Raw genomic sequence first — 24,445 nt, forward strand, 5'->3', positions numbered from 1 at the left:
GCGAGTTGAGGGAGCTAAGAGCACAGTGTGAATACCAGAGGTGAGAGGGATTCCTCAAAGCTCACACAGGACTCAGTGCTGCCACCTGCTGTAAGAAGCCTTCAGTGTGCCATTAGCAGGATAAGCATAAATTGGGTATTTAACCCTTCAGTTGTCTGTAAGGATTCCAGTCTGATGCTTTCTTTCCACATATCTGACAATTAGCTGATCTTTTCTCCTTGATTATGGAAAAGAGGTGAACTCTCTGCAAGGCAGTTCAAAGCACTGCTACACACTTTCAGTGGCTTGTTAAGGGAGCGGGATGTTCAAAAAGTTCTATTACATCAAAATAATGATATATTATATCCCTGCTGTCACAAGAAAACCTCATATCTCCAAAATGGTAAATTTATAGGAGAAAGAAAAAAAAAAACGACTTTAATTTTAATGCAAGTCAATGGAACCAATGGAACAGTCATTTTGGGCCGTTTCTTTTGGTCAATTTATCATGAAATTCACACACAGTGTAAAGAGTGACAGCGATTGTTCTGACAGCAGTGCTTATATTGTATAATATGATAGTTATATGGTTTGTGGTTAATTATATGTAATTATATGGTCAAGATTCTTGGTTTTGCTGACTTTTCAAAGTTCAGACAGTTATAATCGACTTATCTTTATACTTTTGCAGTTGATCTTTTGAAAAAGAATATGTATATATATTTGTATACATAGACAAGCATATCCTGCTTTCAGATGTCTATAATTTTGGGGCTGATTAGTGGACCATTTCTGTAGTGTTTTTAACTTTATCTGGTACTTAAGGGGGGCCTGGTGACCATTTAAAGTAGACCCTGACTGATAGACATCATCATAGTTGTTATAGTCAAAGTTCAAACACATTTCAGATTTTTTTATTAACCTGGACTTTAGACAGAAATGCTTTGCTTTAAAAGACCCTGTACCTTAGTTTTGTTTATTTATATAACATTCTATTTGGTCTCCAGCAAAATAATCATAACACTACTGAAACTTTATCAAATGTTTCAGTAGTGACTATTTCTGTGGTGACAATTTTAGCTAATTTTGAACAAAACTTTTGTTTTGAAATTTTGAACCAGCAAACATAGCTTTGAACAGCTGTTCACACAGAAAATCACTATATTTTTCATTAAAACACAAAAAAGTACTTATCATCATCATCATCATCATCATCATCATCATCATCGTTGACCGCTAGTCCAGATAGGGTCGCGGTAGCAGTTGAGAGAGCAGAGAATCCCGGATGACCCTGTCCCCCGCAACTTCCTCCAACTCATTCCCAGGGACCACAAGCCGCTCCCAGGCCAACTTGGAGATATAATGCCTCCAGCGGGTCCTAGGATGACCCCAGGGTCTTGTCCCAGTAGGCCGTGCCTGGAACACCCCCACCGGGAGGCGTCCAGGGGGCATCCGGATCAGATGCCCGAACCACCTCAGCTGGCTCCTCTCAATGCGGAGGAGTAGCAGCTCTACTCCGAGCTCCTCCCGGATGGCCGAGCTCCTCACTCTATCAAATAGAGTGTAGCCCGCCACCCGACGAAGAAAGCTCATTTCTGCCTCTTGTATTCGTGATCTCGTTCTTTCAGTCATTACCCACAGCTCATGACCATAGGTGAGGGTCGGGACGTAGACTGACCGGTAAAGAGTCACTACAGTCTGTTACAGTGACCGCATTATGCCCTGACATTCTGTCCATAAATATCACGAACAACAGTGGAGACAAGGCCCTGGAGACCCTGGCGGAGTCCAACGCTAACACTGAAAGAGTCTGACTTAATGCCGAGTATACGGACACAGCTCTCACTCCGGGAGTACAGAGATTGGATGGCCCGCAGTAGTAGCCCCAGCACTCCATACTCCTGGAGGACTTCCCACAAGATATCTCGAGGAACACGGTCATAAGCCTTCTTCAAGTCCACAAAACACATATAGTCTGGGTTGGCAAACCCCCATGCCCCCTCATCAATCTGTGAGAGGTTGAAAAGCTTGTCCATTGTTCCACGGCTGAGACTGAATCCGCATTGTTCCTCCTCAATCTGAGGTTCAGCTATTGGTCGGAGTCTCCTTTCCAGCACCTTTGCATAGACTTTCCCAGGGAGGCTGAGCAGTGTGATACCCCGATAGTTGGCACACACTATCCAGTCCCCCTTTTTAAAAATAGGGACCACCACCCCAGTCTGCCAGTCCAAGGGTACTGTTCTCGAGGTCCATGCAATATTGCAGAGGCGTGTTAGCCACGACAGCCCCACAATATCCAGAGCCTTAAGAATCTCATCCACCTTGCTGTGACGGGGAGCGATGTAGCGGATGCATATGCGGAGGTAAGCAACTTTTATTGAGGGCAAATCCAGAATCAGGGTCATAACGGTCTAGGGTCAAAGAGCCAATACGTAGAGATCGTGGGTCAGACATGACAATAAAGAACAGAGCCTCTAACAAGAATCAAACACTACAAACAACACAGAGATTCAAATGAAGACCAATACAGCAAACAGGGCATGGACAAAGACCGATACAAAGACCAGCAAACACAACGTGCAAACACAGGGCTTAAATACAACAGGGATAAACGAGGGACAGGTGGAAAACAGTTGGAGACAATCATGGGCGGAGACACAAAACGAGGGGGCTGGGAGACTGGGAGGGGCCAATCGTGACACTTGCCACTGAGGAGCTTACCAACTACCTCAGTGACCTCCACCAGGGAAATGGAACTTGACACCACAGGAGCCTCTGGCCCTGACTCCCGTGAGCAAGGCACGTCTCCCGAATTAAAGAGTTCCTCAAAGTGCTCCTTCCACTGACTGACAATATCCTCATTTGAAGTCAGAGTTTCTCCACCCTTGCCAAATACAGCTTGGGCGCAGCCACCCCGACCACTCCTGAGTCGCCGGACAGTTGTCCAGAACCTCTTTGAGGCCGAATGAAAGTCTTTTTCCGTGGCCTCACTAAACTCCTCCCATGCCCCGGATTTTGCTTCTACCACCGTTGCAACTGCCACCTTTTTAGCCTGTCGGTACCTATCTGCTGAATTCGGAGTCCTTCGGGCCAACCAGTCCCTAAAGGCCTCTTTCTTCAGCTTGACGGCCTCCCTCGCCACCGGTGTCCACCAGGAGGTTCTTGGGTTTCCGCCCCTGACAGGCACCCACAAGCTTTTGGTCACAGCTACGCCTGGCAGCTTCCACAGTGGAGGTTTTGAACAGGGTCCATTCAGGCTCCATGTCCCCTACCTGCTCCGGGACATGAGAAAAGCTTTCCCGGAGGTGGGAGTTGAAATCATTCTGAATGGGGGCCTCCAATAGTCGTTCCCAGCACACCCTCACTATTCGCTTGGACCCACCGGGGCATGATCATGTCTTCCCTGCCATCTGATCCAATTCACCACCAGATGGTGATCAGTTGACAGCTCAGCACCACTCTTCACCCGAACGTCCAGAACATATGGTCCCAAGTCAGATGAAACAACGACAAAGTCGATCATTGACCTTTGACCCAAGGAGCTCTGGTACCATGTACAGTTATGAACATCCTTGTGTTTGAACTTGGTGTTCGTTATGGACAATTCATGACTGGCACAGAAGTCCAATAACAATTCACCATTCAGGTTTAGATCGGGCAGGCCATTCTTCCCAATCACGCCTCTCCAGGTCTCCCAGTCATTGCCAGCGTGAGCATTGAAGTCTCCCAGTAAGACTATGGACCCTTTTCAGAACCCCGTCCACTCGCTCCAAGAAGGCCGAATACTCTGACCTGTTGTTTGGTGCATAAGCACAGACAACAGTCAAAGTTTTCCTCTCTGCGATTTAAATTCGCATTGAGTCGATCCTCTCGTCCACCGGGACAAACTCCAACTCCAACTCACCAGCCGGGGACTCGTGAGTATCCCCACACTTGCCTGGCGCCTCTCACCCTGCGCAACCCCTGAGTAGGAGAGAGAGCAACCCCTGTCCAGGGGTGTGGTTCCAGAGCCGACACTGTGGGTGGAGGTGAGCCCAACTATATCTAGTTGGTAACTCTTAACCTCCTGCACAAGTTCCGGGTCCTCCCCCCTCCAGTGAGGTTACATTCCATGTACCAAGAGCCAGTTTTTCCCACAGGGGCCTAGGCCGCCAAGGGCCCCCCTGCAATCTCCCACTGCCAATATGGCACTGCACCGCTCCCCCATGCTGGACCTTGCGGGTGGTGGGCCCACATGGCCTCCCCATGTTGCCTCTTCGGGCTGAGCCCGGCCGGTTTACGTGGGCTGCCCAGCCACCAGGCGCTCGCCGTGGAACACTACCCCCAGGCCTGGCTCCAGGGGTAGGTCCCTGTGACCCTTTCCCGGGCAGGGTACACGATTTTTTGTGTATTTGTAAAAACTCCAGCAGCACTGCTGGTTCTGATCCACTCAGACCAGCACAACACACACTAACAAACCACCACCATGTCAGCGTTACTGCAGTGCTGAGAATGATCCACCACCCAAATAGTACCTGTTCTGTGAGGGTCCATGGGGGTCCTGACCACTGAAGAACAGGGTAAATGGGGGTAACAAAGTATCAAAGAAGCAAATGGACTACAGTCTGTGACTGTAAAACTACAAAGTGCAGCAACATAGTAAGTGGAGCTGATAAAATGGACAGTGAGCATAGAAACAAGGAGGTGGTCAGAACATCTGATTGGTGTGTACTCCACAATTCACAGTTGATACAAATGGTCACATCAGTCATAGTGATATTAGCCTTTATTACTATCAAAACTTTTAGCCCTTTATAATCTATATATTGCGATCAGCCACAAACATTTCAACCTTAATGTGTATTAAGTGCCAGCACACCACCGATGGATGGTGAGAACATGTCAAGAACACATTTGAATTCAGCAGAAACACTGAATAAAAGGCCCTGCCATTGATGATGCAACGATAAATTTAAACTGATAGACCCATGACACTTAAAGGAGTTCTGGAGTGTAAAGGAGTTCTTGGCTGGAATGTAGTAGGAAGCAAATAGCATGCATGATGCTAACTGTTCTACTGCTGGGTTTTATTCTGTATTAGAACTTTGCATCTGTAAAACAAGCACTTTCTCAAAAGCACAACTACAAATGAAACTAATATGAAAGTGACTTACAGAGAGACTTGCATTGTGTGTGTGTGTGTGTGTGTGTGTGTGTGTGTGTGTAATGTCGGGTGACAGCTAAACCTTGGTCTGGTTACCCCTTCCCAACACATACATACATACACACACACACAAACACACACACAGCAGAGCACTTGCTGTTCTCACTCCCAGTCAGCTTTGTGTGCTATTTCAGGAGCTGATTCACACCAAGGGCATTTGGTACCTATGACGAAGCTCATCATCAGAGCTGAATCACTGATGCAGGCCGTCACCACAAGCGTACGCATTCAACATCAAAGCACCTCTGCCATTAAAGGCAGCATTGTTTGTCGCATAAGCTGCAGCTATGATTGGAAGTACAATTAAAGCGATTAAAAGTCCGCCTCCAGTCTAACCCTTTGATCTTGCAGACCTAATGCAGCATCTGTAGCAGAAATAGGAAGATTTTTTACCTTTGAGAATTTGCGGTTGCTCTAGAATAAAATTGGATTTTATTTTGTTACTGCAAAAGCGAGGTTAACGTGACATCCAACGTGATGCTACCTTGTTACAGTTACATGCCTCTTCCACTGCATCTCTTACACACACACACACACACACACACACCACACACTACACACCTACACTATATTTCCAGAAGTATTCACTCACCCATCCAAATCATTACATTTAAGTGTTCCAATCACTTCCATGGCCACAGGTGTATAAAGCCAAGCAGCTAGGCATGCAGACTGCTTCTACAGAGATTAGTCAAAGAATGGGTCGATCTCAGGAGGTCAGTGAATTCAGGTATGATACCGTGATAGGATGCCAACTTTCTGCAAAGTCAATCACTACAGACCTCCAAACTTCATGTGGCCTTCAGATCAGCTCAAGAACAGCGTAGAGAGTTTCATGGAATGGGTTTCCATGGCCGAGCGCAATGCAAAGTGTGGAATGCAGTGGTGTAAAGTGCCGCCACTGGACTCTAGAGCAGTGGAGACGTGTTCTCTGGAGTGACGAATCACGCTTCTCCATTTGGGAATCCGATGGATGAGTCTGGGTTCGGTGGTTGCCAGGAGAACTGTACTTATCTGACTGCATTGGGCCAAGTGTAAAGTTTGGCGGAGGTGGGATTATGGTGTGGGGTTGTTTATAAGGAGTTGGACTCAGCCTCCAGTGAAGGAGTAACTCTTAATGCTTCAGCACCAAGTGATTTTGGACAATTTCACGCTCCCAACTTTGTAGGAACAGTTTGGGGACGGCCCCTTCCTGCTCCAACATGACTGTGCACCAGTGCACAAAGCAGGTACATAAAGACGTGGATGAGCCAGTTTGGTGTGGAAGAACGTGATATGCCTGCACAGAGTCCTGACCTCAACCCCATAGAACACCTTTGGAATGAATTAGAGCGGAGACTGTGAGCCAGGCCTTCTCGTCCAACATCAGTGTCTGACCTCACAAATGTGCTTCTGGAAGAACGGTCAAAAAATCCCATAAACACTCCTAACACTTGTTCTAAACTTTGATAGCACCTTTTACAACAAACACTGTTACTAACTAGCTTTATAGAAATGAGTGTCTAATGAGTGTCACTAAGGCTCACTGTGTCAGGAAAAACTCTGTAAGAGCATGAGAAAGAACCACCGAGAGGAACCAAGAATCAAAAAGAAAAACTCCCTAAGAGCTTAAAGAAGAATCACTAAGAGGAACCAAGACTCAAAAGGAAAAACTCCCTATGAGCTTAAGGAAGAACCACTAAGAGGAACCAAGACACGAAAAGAAAAACTCCCATAAGCTTATGGAAGAACCACTGAGAGGAACCAAGACTCGGAAAGAAAAACTCCCTATGAGCTTATTGAAGAATCACTGAGAGGAACCAAGACTCGAAAAGAAAAACTCCCTATGAGCTTAAGGAAGAACCACTAAGAGGAACCAAGACTCGAATGGAAAAACTCCCTAAGAGCTTAAGGAAGAACCACTAAGAGGAACCAAGACTCGAATGGAAAAACTCCCTAAGAGCTTAAAGAAGAATCACTGATAGTAACCAAGACTCAAAAGGAAAAACTCCCTGAGTTTAAGGAAGAAGCACTGAGAGGAACCAAGACTCGAAAAGAAAAACTCCCTATGAGCTTATTGAAGAATCACTGAGAGGAACCAAGACTCGAAAAGAAACTCCCTATGAGCTTACTGAAGAATCACTGAGAGGAACCAAGACTCGAAAAGAAACTCCCTATGAGCTTACTGAAGAACCACTGAGAGGAACCAAGACTCCCTAAGAGCTTAAGGTGCATGCTGATGATGCAGTGATTCAGTCACATGACACTACTGAATAGGATGTGCACATAAGGGTCAATTCAGGTCTCTGGTTTGTTCATATTAATGACAGATTTGAGTCGTTTACCTAAACGAATGCGAACCATCATGTCAGAGAGATCAGGTTTGAGCAATGAGGCTTGTATAATGAACGTAGTCTAGGAACATGTGGAGGGACCACTGAGAGAAACTCAAAAAGGCTCAAAAAGAAGGAAACCCCCAAGAACATGAGTGCAGACCGTTTTGTTTTGAAGTAAGAAAACCATGATTTACAGTTCTGTCATTGGCATCAAACCAAATGGGAAGAAGTGATAAGTGTGGAGCCGAACCTGTGAATAAGCGTAAACGTAATTTGTTATGTAACTACATTTAAATAGTATAGCATAAGACGAGACATCTGAAGGTTACATGACTCTTGCAGGCCACGGAACCTTTAGAACGCTCTCCATGTAACCCTGTGTTGGCAGCACACTCAGAGTCAGCTCTGAAGTTTCTCGGCCTGTGTCGTGAAGTCGAGAAGCAGACTGTCACTATGCCAAAGCATCCCTTTATAGCCCTGGACTGAAACTAGAGCTGCTCACAGAGCAGAGATCAAGCTCTGCTATCCAGACATACGTCCAACACGCACACACTGCCTCATTCTCCACTGTCCACTGCAGATGCTTGGGGTCACTGCACTGGTCCCAGTGGTCCCGCTATATGTCATGGCATTTAGACAGTGCACAGTATCAGGTTTATGATTGCGCTTTAAAAGCATAACAGTGAAGTCATCTGTAGACTGTTTAACATTCTCTAAAAGTTGGAACAGTTCAGCTTAGTTGCTAATTGTTGACATTTTGCTGTACATATACAGGGTTGGGATAGCTACTAAAAAAAATTGTAGTTAGCTAATTTATAGCTACTTTCCCAAAAGTTGTAGCTAGCTACAATGTAGCTACTTTTCTAGAAACAGCAGTGGCTACTTTTTAGCTACTTTTTGAAAAGTAGTGCGCTATTTTTAGCTACTTTTTGAAAAGTAGTGGCTACTTTTTTGCTACTTTTTGAAAAGTAGCGCACTACTTTTTAGCTACTTTTCAAAGTAGCTACTTTTTAGCTACTTTTTGAAAAGTAGTGCGCTACTTTTTTTGAAAAGTAGTGGCTACTTTTTAGCTACTTTTTGAAAAGTAGTGGCTACTTTTTAGCTACGTTTTGAAAAGTAGTGTGCTACTTTTTAGCTACTAAACAAGCCCAATTGTAAACAGTGTGAACAAGACACTGCATTTGATGATGTGCCAGAAAGAAACACGCAACTGAAAAGCTGAAAATATACAAGAAGATCACCAAAAAGTGAGTTAAAGTGTAACCTACAGTCAAACTTACACAACCAAAGGCGTGATATCCAACAAAAATGTAGAAATAAAGGTTTTTACTAGCAAAAAAGTACAAAAATAACTGAATACAAACCAGAGAATTTTGTGCAAAGAACTGTCAACTGTTAAAATGAAACTGCTCCAATTTAAACATTTCAGCAAGATGTACAGAAACGACATTCAGATTCATTTAAAATTCAGCAACGGTTTGGCCTCAAAATTCTCAGCAGCTCTGAAGTTTCTCGGCCTGTGTCGTGAAGTCGAGAAGCAGACTGTCACTATGCCAAAGCATCCCTTTATAGCCTTGGACTGAAACAAGAGCTGCTCACAGAGCAGAGATCAAGCTCTGCTATCCAGACATACGTCCAACACGCACACACTGCCTCATTCTCCACTGTCCACTGCAGATGCTTGGGGTCACTGCACTGGTCCCAGTGGTCCCGCTATATGTCATGGCATTTAGACAGTGCACAGTATCAGGTTTATGATTGCGCTTTAAAAGCATAACAGTGAAGTCATCTGTAGACTGTTTAACATTCTCTAAAAGTTGGAACAGTTCAGCTTAGTTGCTAATTGTTGACATTTTGCTGTACATATACAGGGTTGGGATAGCTACTAAAAAAAATTGTAGTTAGCTACTTTATAGCTACTTTCCCAAAAGTTGTAGCTAGCTACAATGTAGCTACTTTTCTAGAAACAGCAGTGGCTACTTTTTAGCTACGTTTTGAAAAGTAGTGGCTACTTTTTAGCTACGTTTTGAAAAGTAGTGGCTACTTTTTAGCTGCAAAACAAGCCCAATTGTGAACAGTGTGAACAAGACACTGCATTTAATGATGTGCCAGAAAGAAACACAAAACTGAAAAGCTGCAAATATACAAGATCACCAAAAATGTAGACTAAAGGCAAAGTTTTTCCTAACAAAAAAGAACAAAAATAACTGAATACAAACCAGAGAATTTTGTGCAAAGAACTGTCAACTGTTAAAATGAAACTGCTCCAATTTAAACATTTCAGCAAGATGTACAGAAACGACATTCAGATTCATTTAAAATTCAGCAACGCTTTAGCCTCAAAATTCTCAGCACTGTCTCTGGCTCTGTGTGGTGTGAGAATCAGGCCTCAGTAATCTCTCCACTGCTCCAGAGCTGCTGTGGCTCCACAGCAGAAGTAGATTTTGAAAATCGTTATAACCCACAGTTCTAACACAGTTTTCACTGGAGTTAATGTAGAACTGTTAATTCACCCTTTAACGCTGAAGACTGAGAGATTTGAGATGAACATCAATCATTTGGAGATGAATGGATTATTTACAGTTATAAGCACTCCAGCTGGTTTCTTGATACATTTAATCTGCCACGACTCACGAAGATGAAGTCGCTTATCATCCTCCAGCTTCTCGATTCAATTATACTGTTCCACCTTCAAATCGAACAAGAAGCTTGAGAACGAGAAGCGACTTCAACCTCGTAAAAAGTCAAACATTTAGAGACATTTTACAAGAAGCTTGCTGAGAAGTTTCCTGAGATGCGAGGAAAGTCTGCGTTTGCATTTATTATATTTTTAGCCTGTATTAACACATCAGCACACATGGAGACATACTTACAGCCAAGACTGTAAAATGGACGTTGTCGTGGCTCCCAAGGTGGTTTATTTTTGTTGAAAGCTCTTCTTAACTTTTGGGTTGCCGACCATTGAGCTAAGCCCACTAGTAAGGGATGGTCAGTGTGTGCCTGTTTGTTTGAACTGTCTGTGGCTCAGTCATTACTGCACAGTCGATACAAGCCCAGTTACCAACCGCGTTCAGATTTGCATGGATTGACTGAAGCCTGTAGTGAAATTGTAGCAAAATTATCACTATAGCTACACAAGCATTTTTAGGTGCTACAGCTAGTAGCTACATTTCATAAAACTGTAGTGACTGCAGCTTCTAGCTACTAATATTTGTAGTTAACTACGAAAAGTAGCGCGCTACTTAGCCACTTCCCCCATCCCTGTACATTTACATTCAGTTTACAGTCACAGATAAATGCTAACATGTGCAGGAACTCTTAACCTGTTCTGGATGTTGTACATATGCCAGGTTCCTTATCTGTCCATGTTCAGGTTAACATGTTCTCTTCCAACTGTAATCAGTGATTTTCTTATAGAGCCGCTGTTTGTTTGAGCTGAATGGCTGTTTAATGCTTAGGCTCAGTCCTTTATTCAAAATTCTAATAATGCTCTTGGTAATTTTGCTGTCCAGTGTGGCCCTTGGCCCTTGAGTCTTGGTTTCTCTCAGTGGTTCTTCCTCATGCTCTTATGGAGTTTTTCCTTTTGAGTCTTGGTTCCTCTCAGCGGTTCTTCCTCATGTTCTTACGGACGTTTTCCTCTCAGTTCTTGGTTCATGTCACTGGATCTACTTAATGCTCTTCAGGAATGTTTTCTTTTGCGTCTTGGCTCCTCTCAGTGGTTCTTCTTCATAAATTCCCAGGGAACACAGAGTTAAAGAATAAAAAATGTTTATATGATGAGTTTTATAATAAACTTCCAGCACAGTTTAATTGAAAAATAGATAAATGCAATAAAACACAGCCTAAAAACTGCTCAGCAGGGCTGTGTGAACGGGGCTAATGAGCACTCCTAGCCTGCTCTGCCCCTCATACAGAATGATGTGACAGTAACTGGACGAAAAGTGTGGCAGACGGAGGGACGGACGAAGCAATGCGCGAAGGAACGGATGAACAAACAACGCATGGAAAAACTAATGAATGACAAACTACCAACAGGTGGTCTAGCTTGCTAGCTTTTGGATATGCTGGGTTAGCTTTAGCGCGCTAATTTTCTCTCACTATGTGGGCGGGGCAAGACACGTCATCCGTGTGACTGGTTAGGAAGTGCTTACGGAAACATTACTCACTATCAGGATCGCCCAGTTTACAGCAAGAGGAGAGAAATAATGGAGAACTACACCACACATTTTACAGGCCTTGGCAATGTGTTCATTCTGCATCGTGGTGTTTCTTCTTAACGCTGTTAGTGAGTTTTCCTTTTGGGTCTTTGGTCCTTTCAGTGTTTCTTCTTCTTGCTCTTAGGGAGCTTTTTCCCGATGCTTGCCTTTAGGGATGCTCATTACATCCACATTTCTATAAATATACAGCATGTGCTGTTAAATGCACTATACAAGTTTGAATTTAATTCAGTTAACCTCTTAAAATCCCAGACATTCAGTGGGGTTCAGTGCAAACAGCCTGAGGTTATAGGAGTGTGTGAATAAATAAAACTTTGGGTCTGCCATTGGGCCATTTAAGTCAAGGTTAAATATCGACAGATTTTAATCTGCACATACGACTTTCTGGTTGTTCTGATAAAAAAAAAAACGATTCAGATCATAATAAAATATAACCTACTTATGAACAAATGTGGTATGGACTGAAGGTTAGAATCTGCACTTTTCACAAAATTTGTCCAACAATCAGTAAAAGTTTAACATGGGTTTGTTACCAGTAATAATTGAATTAAAAAGAGTCCGTATAAGTCTTGCAGTGTCATTCAGATCTACATGATGTAAAATGAACTCAATGCAAGAACCCATTCAGACTGTGCTGTCTGAATGGTTTTGTAATCCAGAGACATTACTTCCAAAGACAAATTGTCCCAGACCCATGGGACCATTTGGTCCTATCCTTGTTATGTCATGAGACAAGCGTGCTCTGGCCTGGGCACCGAAAGTCTATTCTGAACTGAAACAGATACAAAGACGTCACTAACACAATGCCAGTGGTCAGGTGACGGTAATAGAGCAAAGGATTTGACATTGTCTCTTTTCCGTTACCTACATCTCTTTCCTGGTGTTAACATGCTGAGACACAAGGACGTGGTGGACAACAGGCCAGAAGCAGATGCCACCAGTAGTGGTATGTTAATAAACAGATAAAATGCATTAAAAGAGATTAGACTGAGTATGAGAGAGTGGGGTCATTGGATTACTACCACTACCAGTGGTGGTGAACTTCAAGCACAACACTCCCACCCTCCCAACATTAATGGCTCTGTGGTTTCCACTGTGGAGTCACTCAGGGTCCTGGGCAGCACCATATCCAGGGACCTAAAGTGGGAGAGTAACATGCTCTCCATACCCAAGAGAGCACAGCAGAGAATGTTCTTCCTGAGACAGCTGAAGAAATTCAACCTGCCTGATGATGAGTCAGTTCTACATAGCAATCAGCAAGTCCATCCTCACATCATCCATAACCGCCTGGTTTAGTTCCTCCACCTCTCAAGAATGTGCCAAACTCCAGGACATAATCAGGACAGCAGAGAGAATCATTGGATGTAGCCTGCCAACACTTTAGGACATCTACATCAGCAGGGTGATGAAGCAAAATTTCAGCTGACCACTCTAATCCTAGAAGTCTTCCAGCCACTTCCCTCTGGTAAAAGATTCAGGGCCTTCGAAACCAGAACAACCAAATGTGCTAACAGCTTTTTCCAGAGCTGTAGCTCATTATTCACAGTGGACACCTCACACTTTAAACCTTAATTGAACAAACCTCCCTTTCTGTATTGACAAATTTTTTGACCAATTTCCATAGCATTCTGTAATATTTTGTAAATCGCTGTTTTTGGAAGAAAACCTTGTATCTCCAAAATGGTAACTTTACAGAAGAAGGAAAAAACCTACTTTCCTTTCAATGTAAGTCAATAGAACCAGATGTTTTTCCAAGTCATTTTGGGCCGTTTCTTCTGGTCCATTCGTCATAAAATTGGCGTACAATATAAAGGGCAACAGGCATTTTCAGATTACTTGAAAAACTGAAAAACGACAAGGATGGAGATATGAGGTTTTCTTCCGACAGTAGTGATATAATAGTTATTATACAGTATGTCTACTCAGATCTACATACTGTATGTATTCATATCAGCATATATACAGATATACACACATCTCTTCAGCTCCTTTCACATTGGCTCTTTGTTATTCTCTTCTGTTCATTGTAGTTTTATTGTATTTGTTGCTTTGAGAAATATTTAACAGTCTGTGTGCTGTTCTGTATCTGGTCTGTCCAGCCTGTTACGTCATACATGTGCAAACCCTCCAAGACAAATTCCTTATATGTGTATCATTCATATAGAAGAAAGGGATTCTGATTCTGATGCTTATTATGATTGTGAAATGAGAAAAAGCATTGCAATATAAAAGGTGCACGCATAAAAAATGCTGCGCTATGTCGGATTATTTGAGCACTGGCTCTGTCTACATAGTTAATAGGGCTTGTTTTTACTGAAACATCTGAGTCTCGATTCACAGCGTATGTGTAGCTTCAAAATGCACAACTTTTGCCAGAAGCAACGAGACTTTGATCTGTAACACTTAACTTCTAAATAAATTAATGCAGTTATGAAAAAAAAATATGCAAAATAATTTACACAATGTAGATTGTTGGGACGTTGGGACAGAGATGCCTTAGAAGGCCTAGTATACGCTCTTATCTAGACACCACTACACCGCAACCAGAAATGTAATTTCAAAGGAGTCATATAAGTTAGTTTTTATATCACAATTAAATTTCTAGTAATATTTAAATTTTGAAAGCATATTTGATTAATCATTTTGGGTGGGCCACTGGTAAAAACAGATATGATTCTAAATCATATCTAATACATAAAACTACTTACCTGTAATTTTGTGTTGAAGGTCCTTCAGTCAAGGGGCTTCAGTAAAGGTAGGACCAAAGGGTTTTATGGTTTTAGGTGAAAGATTATTTCTGAATGATATTTATTACAAAATCTTTGAATATCTGAGTTTTCTATGTTTTAAGTGTTGGGTAATTATCCAATACTGAAGTTATCTAAAGCCAAACCTGACATAATGAATGGCTGAAATAGACTATATAAAGTATTAGTGATATCGGAATTGGTATAGAGTAGTCCCATTTCAGATGTAAACAAACTGTAAATAAAACCACTTTCAGTTATCTAGCTAGTTCGTTCTGATTGAGGGGAGTCCTGGGAACGCACCTCCCTGCACAATGTACAGCTCACATAGGTGACGCAGGTCAGTGGGTGCCCTGGACTAGAGTTGAAAACGGCTGGATGTTGGTACACAAAGGACAGTGTGGCTCTACTCCAAAAACAGGTTAAACCAGCAAAACTGTGTGGAATTGAGAAATCAACAGAACACTTGACTAGAGATACATTATCAGGCACATTTCACTATTTTTCCAACTGTTTTAATGGGAACACGTGGTGTAGTTATGCCATTTTACCTCTTGGTCTACTAGGCAGAGATTTCTATATTATCTACAAAGTCAAATTGTATTATTTATAGTAGAGTCTAACTCTGTTCCTCTGTAAAATTGGTTTGGACATCGCTGGCACTTTTGGAACTACAGTAGCTTTTGGAGCTTAGCATTACTAACACTATGTGTTCTTGTTGTTTTGAGAAATTCAAAATTGTGTGAAAATTTCCGTTTGTTTTAAAATGCAACTACAAAAGTGTCAGAGACATAAAAGGAGAAGGAACAGCTTGCTTATTTGAGAAAGCAATTCTATATTCAGTGACTTCGTCCACTGTGTTTTCTAGATTCGGTGAGTGAAGTGCCTGAAAATGAGCCACTGATGCGTCTACAGTTCCAGAAGGACGGCAGCCGGTTCTCGGGTTGTGACTGCACCAAAGAGATCACCCAGAGTTCCTCCAATGACACACCAGCACCCGAGAGAACCGTCTGCCAGCCTTGCAACGCCGGGCCACATCTGGACGCACCCTCCAGAGAGGATTCTGTAACCAGTGAGGAGGAAGAGGAAGATGAGGAGGTGGTTTCAAACGAAGCAGGTGAAGTGGTAGAGCAAGAAGAGGAAAGCAAGGAGCAGGCGTTAGAGAATATAGACCAGGGGGAGCCGCAGGGGAACGAAGAACACCAGGAAGCATCTGAAGAGGTGATGGTTGAATCAAATGCAGCGGAGGATGCGTCTGAAGAAGCTGAAGATGTGGAAGAGGAGGTTTCAGAAGCAGAACTAGATACCACCGCCACTCCTCCTGGAGAGGAACCTGAAGTTATAGAGGATATAGAGGAGCCAGTGCAAAAGGGGGAAGAGGAAGTTTTGGAAGAAGCAGTATCAGAAGAGGAGACAGTGGAGGAGCCTCAACGTCAGGGAGTTTTCGGGTTTGAAGCGGTGGCTGCAGAGATAACAGCCTCAGTGGCTGCAGATAGCAGCAGTAACCCTGGAGAGTTCATGGCAGATGCTGCCCCAATAGAAGATTCTAGCCCTCCTGCTGATGAGGAACCAGTCACTGAGGAAGGTGAGACTGAGGAAGTTAAACAAGAACTACCTTCAGAAGCTGATCCTCCTGTGAAGGAAGCCCTGCCAGAGGACAAGCCCACAAAGAAACCAACACTCAAGGTCTCTGTGAAAGGTACAGCACACACAAAACAACAGCATGTCATTTCTTAATGTTCATTATGTTTCTTAATTTCTTAACGAATTAGCAGCAATGCGTACTGAAACTTGCTGATGCAGAATGTATTTTGTGTTACAGTTTAATTCCTGTTACAGTTTAATAAGTTACAAAGGCTTATTGCTTGGGCTGTACATTTTAACAGAACAGTCTACAGTGCAAGTCGTCTTCTGTGCCTGTCTTTTGTACTCTTGACTTTATACAGTCACGTGCCCTATGTGACTGAACTATAGTGCAGAAAAATGTACCCTTTTCAAAGGGACTTCAAGGGGTACAAGTCATTGTGTACCTTAAGGCTACGTTCACATTCCAAGCCTAATTGCTCAAATCAGATTTTTTTGATGGTTCGATGGTTCAGATTCGTTTAGGCAAGCGACTCAAATCCATTATGTGGTGAACCTGCCTGAACTGACCCTCATGAGCTCCTCCTACTCAGTAACGTCACGTGACAATCACTGCATCATCAGCACGAACTAACGAGCAGAACGAGCTTCGCTGAGAAGATCATTAACTCTGATCAGCTCTCAGCTTCGTTATTAGAGCCAGACGGAGGAGAAAAAGGTGAGATGAGCTGCTTTTCCACCGTTTACAGGCTTTAACATCTGGTTGGCGCTGCTGCCAGAGTAACACTGAGTGATGGTCACGCACAGTGGAAAAACACATGAAATCTGATCTGAGCGTCACATTAAGGTCACATGGCCGTGACTCAGATACGTATCCGATCTAGGACCACATATGAAAGAGGCTCAGGTCGGATTTGAATCAGCTTTGAGTGATCAGATTAGATCAGATTTGTGTGTCCACAAAGCCCTGAAACGTCAGATCCGAGTCACATTAAGGCAAAAAATCGGATTCCTGCCACTTGAACCTGGTAATGTGAACGTAGCCTAAGACTACTCAAGACTTCTTCTGCTCAAATATACCAAACGTATGCAGACATAAATGGGAGCAATAAGACTTGTTGCTTTATTTGCTATACGTCCAAAGTTTGCAAACACCTGCTGCACCAACTGAAATCAACAATATTAATAGGGTGTTTGTCCTCCATTTACATCAGTAAGTCTTTACACTACCATGTGTCTATAGAAAGGACTAATGCTTGGATTTCACACATCGAAGAACCAGAGCTGCTTAGTAAGAACACTTGTAGATTCCGTCTGTGTAGAGAGCGTCATCGCCGCTTTAAAACCGAAACGCCTCGGCCTCCCTGCTGTCCGTGCTCTAGAACCTGACACCCCAGTCAAAGGTGCCCCAGAAATAACCTTACTTCTGAAATAAGCCCACCAGAAATAGATCCAGTAGACCCACGGCCACTGGTAACAACATGTTCTCAGGCCTGCAGTAAGAGGACGGCTTAATTTACATGATTTTTATGGGTCTTTTTTAATGACACAAATGATAACACTTACAGTCAGTAACTCAGAACCAGCATCCCTGATCAGATGTTTCATAAACAGCAAAAACTAATATGTTAGGCCTTTTGCAGGTTCAGTAATTGTTGGAGTGTTCAGATGTATATGATCAAATTGACCTATTCATACTCTGTCCACAGATGAGTTTGTTTTTTTCTTCGCAGCTGTTGTGAGGTCATGCAATTCAGCCTAAGGCAGCTGGTTAATACCTTGAAATTTACATGCAACTTTAGTTGCATGAAACCTACATGAAACTAAATTTTACTTGAGTTGCATAATGTAAATCATACTACAACATCACTTGAAACTCGCCTGCTACAATTGCAAATGTCTCGGCTTCATAAAAGAAGTTTCATGAAATAGTCAATCAAAATGGCAAAGACACATTGCAGTCATGCCGAAACGATCTCAAATGATGTTTCACTGGAGTAGTCGATTTATGTAAGGTTGACAGCTTTTCATTTTGTCAGTTACCTGAGTCATGATGGCAAACATGAGTTTCTTGGAACATTTCTGTAACCAACCAGCTTCACTGGTCAGCTAACAGTAACAGCTGTTTACCCGGCTGCCAGTGCCAGCGTTTATTCCTGTTCTTGTTTGTTAGTCTGCTGTTATCGAGATCTACATAGCTAGATCCATTTTCTTCTCTCTTGACACCCCTAATTTACACAGAGCTCATATTCCTTTGGGATGCAAAGGATTAAAATTATTACTGAAGAGGAGACCGAGATGCACTCCTCAATCACTTGTAGGGCTTCTGGGTCAGGATGTGCAAGAAATCAAGTACCACCATAATACCTACTTTTAGGCTTCAATCACCAATATCTTCCTAAGTTTTTTTCTTAAATTTGTTCATGAGAAAAGTTCCTAAATTGCATTATTGTTCACTCTTATTGAGTGTACATAGATTCTGTTCTTATCTAAGAACAGTTTACAAAATAAGAAAAGATTGGTGAATTTCAGAATCTTCATGAAAACTCGGTTTTAAGAAGAACTTTCTTCTGTGTTTATGGGAATTTTTGACCGTTCTTCCAGAAGCACATTTGAGAGGTCAGACATTGATGCTGGACGAGAAGGCCTGGCTCGCAGTCTCCACTCTCTAATTCATCCTAAAGGTGTTCTGTCGGGTTGAGGTCAGGACTCTGTGCGGGCCAGTCACGTTCTTCCACACCAAACTGGCTCATCCATGTCTTTATGGACCTGCTTTGTGCACTGGTGGGCAGTCATGTTGGAACAGGAAGGGGCCGTCCCCAAACTGTTCCCACAAAGTTGGGAGCATGAAATTGTCCAAAGTCTCTTGGTGCTGAAGCTTTAAGAGTTCCTTTCACTGGAACTAAGGGGCCGAGCCCAACTCCTGAAAAACACCCCCACACCATGATCCCACCTCCACCAAACTTTACACTCGGCACAATGCAGTCAGACAAGTACCATCTCCTGGCAACCACCAAACTAAGACTCCATCCATCTGATTTCCAGACGGAGAAGCGTGATTGGTCACTTCAGAGAACACGTCTCCACTGCTCTAGAGTCCAGTGCCGACGCTTTACACCACTGCATTCCACACTTTGCATTGCGCTTGGTGATGTAAAGCTTGGATGCAGCTGCTCGGCCATGGAACCCCATTCCATGAAGCTCTCTACGCTGTTCTTGAGCTGATCTGAAGGCCACATGAAGTTTGGAGGTCTGTAGTGATTGACTCTGCAGACAGTTAATGACCTTCACTTCGTGGCTGAGTCGCTGTCGTTCTCAATCACTTCCACTTTGTTATAATCCCACTGACAGTTGACTGTGGAATATTTAGTAGTGAGGAAATTTCACGACTGGACTTGCTGCACAGGTGGCGTCCGATCATGGCACCACGCTGGAATTCACTGAGCTCCTGAGAGCGACCCATTCTTTCACTAATGTCTGTAGAAGCAGTCTGCAGGCCTAGGGGCTCGGCTTTATACACCTGTGGCCATGGAAGTGATTGGAACACCTGAACTCAATGATTTGGAAATATAGTGTATATAGTTAAATGACAGATATAAAGATTGGTAATGATGGAAAAATTGTACCAATATGCAGCAAATATGTAAATTCCATCTCACTGATGACTCTATAGCAAGAATGATATGTATCAAAGAATATGAGCTGCTAATCTGGCTGTTTCAAGGAGTGACTGAAGGTTTTGCATATAATTTTGATAGTTTTTTTAAATTGCTTTAAACTGTCATGTTGCACCAAAATAATGTTGCATGCGACTCAGAACGTGCAACTAGTTGCGTGAAAGTTTCTCTGTGTACAGCCAGCCTAATGAGGAACTAAATAACATGCAACTCATTTTCTGTCATATGCTTACATTTCGAATATTTTATTTTTGTGTGGTCACACCGTTAGGATAGACGTTATTTTTTTCTGTGTATGCTGAGAAATTGGTTGTCTTTTACAACCTGCTTTTTTTTGATTGGTTGCAAAAGCATAGGACAGCTTGGTAGCAGTGTTTTAAACAGGAAAGTTAATGTTGTGAAGCGATTCAATAGGCTGAAAGAGATTTTGCCAGCGTACCATAAAGGTTGTCCAACATGCAGCAGTTGCTACAAAAGTACACGTTGGTGGGAGTGGCCTGTGGGCGGAGCCTAACAGTTAACATTCAGGACTCTCTCCTTTTGTCCTTTTGTTTGGCAGGGAGGAAGACAGCAGCAGAGGGTCCTAAGACGAGGGATCGGTCTCACATCGATGACACACTTCGACTCTCCATAGCTGAGCCATCTGAGAAGTTTTCAGGTGTGGCACTCACAAAATGAAAAAGCCCACATAATTCATTATTTTGACAATTTCTGAGTCTGCCTTACCTCAAGACCAAGACAGAGACAAAGTCTATTCAATGTTGAATACTACAACACAATTAATTAACTTGTGTAATAGCTAGTGTTTAATTTGTGGTAGTTACCCAATAATATGTCTTAAGATTAAAAATGTAATTATGTACATAGAGTTCACAAAGTTAATAGACCAGAGGCTCTAATTAAAGTTGCATAGAAATGAGCACAGATTTGAGTGCCTGTAATGACATACAAACTACATCTGATTAGTGAAACTGTTGTATATCAGAAGAAAACGTGAGCTGATTTGAACACAATAATGAGTTGGCTTCATAATCAGCTGTGGGGACACAAGCACATGCCCTGTTATTTTAAACGTAGGCCTGTGTGTGTGGACCCTCACAGAGCAGGTACTATTTGGGTAGTAGATCATTCTCAGCACTGCAGTAACACTGATGTGGTGGTGGTGGTGTATTAGTGTGTGTTGTGCTGGTACGAGTGGATCAGACACAGCAGTGCTGCGTCCACTCACTGTCCACTATATTAGACACTCCTACCTTGTCTGTCCAACTTGTAGATGTAAAGTCAGAGAAGACGGCTCATCTGCTGCTGCACAGTTTGTGTTGGTCATCCTCTAGTCCTCCATCAGTGGTCACAGGACGCTGTTGGCTGGATATTTTGGTTGGTGGACTATTCTCAGTCCAGCAGAGACACTGAGGTGTTTAAAAACTCCAGCAGCACTGCTGTGTCTGATCCACTCACACCAGCACAACGCACACTAACACACCACCACCACGTCAGTGTTACTGCAGTGCTGAGAATGATCCACCACCCAAGTAGTACCTGCTCTGTGAGGGTCCATGGGGGTCCTGACCCACCTGATCAGTGTGTATATATATATATATATATATATATATATATATATATATATATATATATATATATATATATATATATATATATATATATATATATATATATATATATTTATACACATCCAAAAGACGTTGTGCCCTCAGTGTTAGCTTTAGCATTATGTCACCTGAAGGAGCAGCTTTTCTAGCTCAGTCCACCTCCTTAATAGACATGAAAATCTGACACTTTTGTGCCCAGTTGGTAAAAAGATTCCCTTGATTTATTAATGTAAACATTCCAAAATGTTTTAAGTCATTTTAATCAGTTCTCCAACATATAGCCGCATATACGTCCGTACTGAACGTCTTGTAAAGCCAGTTTAGTATTAAATAGTAAAATATTTTTGTGTGCTTTTAAATGAAAGTTTTCTTTGTTCTGCTAAACTTCTTAATCTGTTAGTTTAACAGACATAGCAACAATAATTAAAAGAGGCGGGATAGAAAGTCTGTAAATTCCACTTTACAAACTACTAATGTTGACAATCGCCTACCATTTTAGTACCATAGTAACATATAAGGACCAACTTGGTTGATCATGGTTTACTTTTCTGTTTTTACGGATTTATTTGACTGGTAATGATTTTTACCACAAAAAAGCGTTTCAGGTGATACACAGACTAAATAACAAAATCAGTGAAATTAGTGTACACACCTGTTATGATTAGATTTGACCATACATGGCTTTGATAAATAAGTGCCACTGAGAGCATTGTACACAATTTAGACTTATTCAGAGCATCAGAACATTCCCAGGACCACAGCTAGAGTGGGAATTGTTTTCAGACCAGGAATTTCATGATATAGACCAGCCCACCACTCTCAACTCTATGCTTAACTCTGTTCTTAAATTTTTCTACATTTTTGCACATTCATTTTCTTCTTTTTTTAGTCTTTTTATTATCTAAATGCTACACTGAAATAACAAAGGCGGCTCACTGGTGATAAAACGAAAACTGCTGAAAGCTTCTGTCTTAAATGTGACATAATAAAGACGGTCAATATGCTACAGTATAACAGTGGTGGGCAGTAACTAAGTAAATGTAATTAGTGTCTATACTTCTGTGCATATGCAGTCGTGACTGACGCGGCTTTTTTCTGAATTTCTACAAACACCATTTCATTTTATAGTAAATGAGTTTGGGCTGGTTTATGTTTATGAACAGACGCCTACAGATCAACATAGTAAAGGAGCTCATCTGTGATCCTGAGTTTAAAGCCAGTTTTTATTCAACTTAAACTTGGAACTAAGTTGTAAATAAATCTGAAACTGAAACTTTGCTTGTGTGTAAAAAGTGATTTCAGAGCCACTCGGTTCTCCCTGATGGAAACTGTTTACCTTCAGTGTTTTGTGCTTCTGATCATTTTAATAGACGTCAGCGTCACTAATTAATGACGTTCTATTAAAAGACTGGTTTACCAAGAGAGACGCTGGAGGACTTTCACCTGAAATGAGTTCATGAAGCCAGTCTGGTTATAAAAATGATAACAGGACCAGATCAGAGCCAGAATTACTCTTTTAGTACTTTTACTTTATACTTAAGTACATTTGAAGGGAAATACTTTAGTACTTTTACTCAAGTGGAGGTCTAAAGGGAGGAACTTCTACTTTTACTGGAGCGATATTTTACCCTGGGGGTCTCGACTTTACCTCAAGTACATGGTTTGTGTATATCAGCCACCACAGCAAACTAATGCTAGCTAAGAAAGTTAATGTTTCTCATTGTCCACCTGCTCGGATATGTCCTCTTCCTCCTTAAGCAGCTTTGTCATTCTCGTCTTCTGCCACCTCGTTTTTTTTTTTGCAGTTGTTGCTGTCCATGTTCACATAATTGACATATGAAAAGTTGCTTCTTATTCAAATTTCTGTTCCACCTTATAGTGAAGCAGTTACACGCAGTTACGCCCGTACAGGCCTCTAAATGTAACTGCTGCATCATTTAATATGGAACGGAAAATGAAAAGCCAGGGCTGTACCACTTGAGGTGGGGGCTGCTGATTTAACCCCTAAATTACTACAGATATGCACTTTGATGTAACACCTATAGTTTGTTTGAGTGTTCTTGTGCTTATACTATAGTTCACAGTAACCAGGCCTAAAGCGCTACAGGCCCACCAGGAATTCTCAGGACTCTCCAGTTGAGTCACTACAGCACCACCGGGCACTCATTGCTCTGTCCTCTCCATATTCCCGTAACATTTACTTAAAAAAAAAAAAAGAATTTGGCAAAGCACAGCAGGCCGAACACTGATGAATAGCAGCATGTTGACTCGCTGGACCATATCTCTGTGCATTCATCATAGAAATCACTCCAGGGAGCAAAGCCGTCTGGATAAGAGAGTCTTAATAATCCTGCTTGTCTTAATAAAGGAGGCAGACCTGGTGAAAAGACCTGGTGTGTCATTAATCTGACTCGGGAGGCTGTACAACTCTGTAAAGACATTATTATTTTTCCTATGGGGTTCATTTGCTCAGAATGACCACCCACACCATCTTACAAGCTTTCTGTGTGTGTTTTATGATCATCTTCTCTCTCAATCGGTCTTCATTGTACCATTAACATATTCAGGATGAAAGCACAGAGACAGAACATTGATTACTCTCATGTAATCCCCCCTCTCCTTTTCAATGTCTTTATCCATTCCTCTCTCTCTCTCTTTCTCATTCTCTAGCCACCCTGAAGAAGCTGCAGTATATTTATCACACAGCCATTAAGCCTGTGGAGCAGGCGTACAAATACAAGGAGCTCAGACAGCACGAGGTCTCAGGTGAATCGCTCCTGACTTTCTTGGCCTTATCTACTACAGCACCGACGCAGTTGTGCTTAGCACTGTAACAGCCCCAGATAGCATTCAGAGTCTGCTGTGAGGAAATCCCATAATGTAATATAATGATTTCCTGCAATGTGCAGAGCTCAGTTTAGCAGTCCAAATCCAAACAGTGCCTTAGTGGCTTGAAATGTGATCTGATTTCCTACAGAAGGAGTGCAGGCCTGGTTTAATTTGACTTTAAAGTAGGTCATAACATTTGGATCATCTCAAAAATTGGAGGATTTAAAGTGGTTGTTCATGTAAATGTCTTGTAACACTGCTGAGGAGCTGCTGCCATGTTGATA

The 24,445-nt window shown here is 42.4% G+C and overlaps 1 protein-coding gene across 1 annotated transcript in view; it reads left to right on the top strand.

The window, feature by feature from the left end:
- Positions 1-24,445, top strand: part of LOC108414067 (sarcalumenin-like) — a 39,754-nt gene that overhangs the window by 10,175 nt on the left and 5,134 nt on the right. The window contains exons 5-7 of the mRNA XM_017686845.2: positions 15,330-16,160; positions 20,282-20,380; positions 24,003-24,098. Coding sequence (XP_017542334.1) covers positions 15,330-16,160; positions 20,282-20,380; positions 24,003-24,098 — 1,026 coding nt within the window. The remainder of the gene's footprint in view (positions 1-15,329; positions 16,161-20,281; positions 20,381-24,002; positions 24,099-24,445) is intronic.

Source organism: Pygocentrus nattereri, chromosome 25 (genome assembly GCF_015220715.1).
Source record: "Pygocentrus nattereri isolate fPygNat1 chromosome 25, fPygNat1.pri, whole genome shotgun sequence".
In the NCBI taxonomy this organism is placed as follows: domain Eukaryota; kingdom Metazoa; phylum Chordata; class Actinopteri; order Characiformes; family Serrasalmidae; genus Pygocentrus; species Pygocentrus nattereri.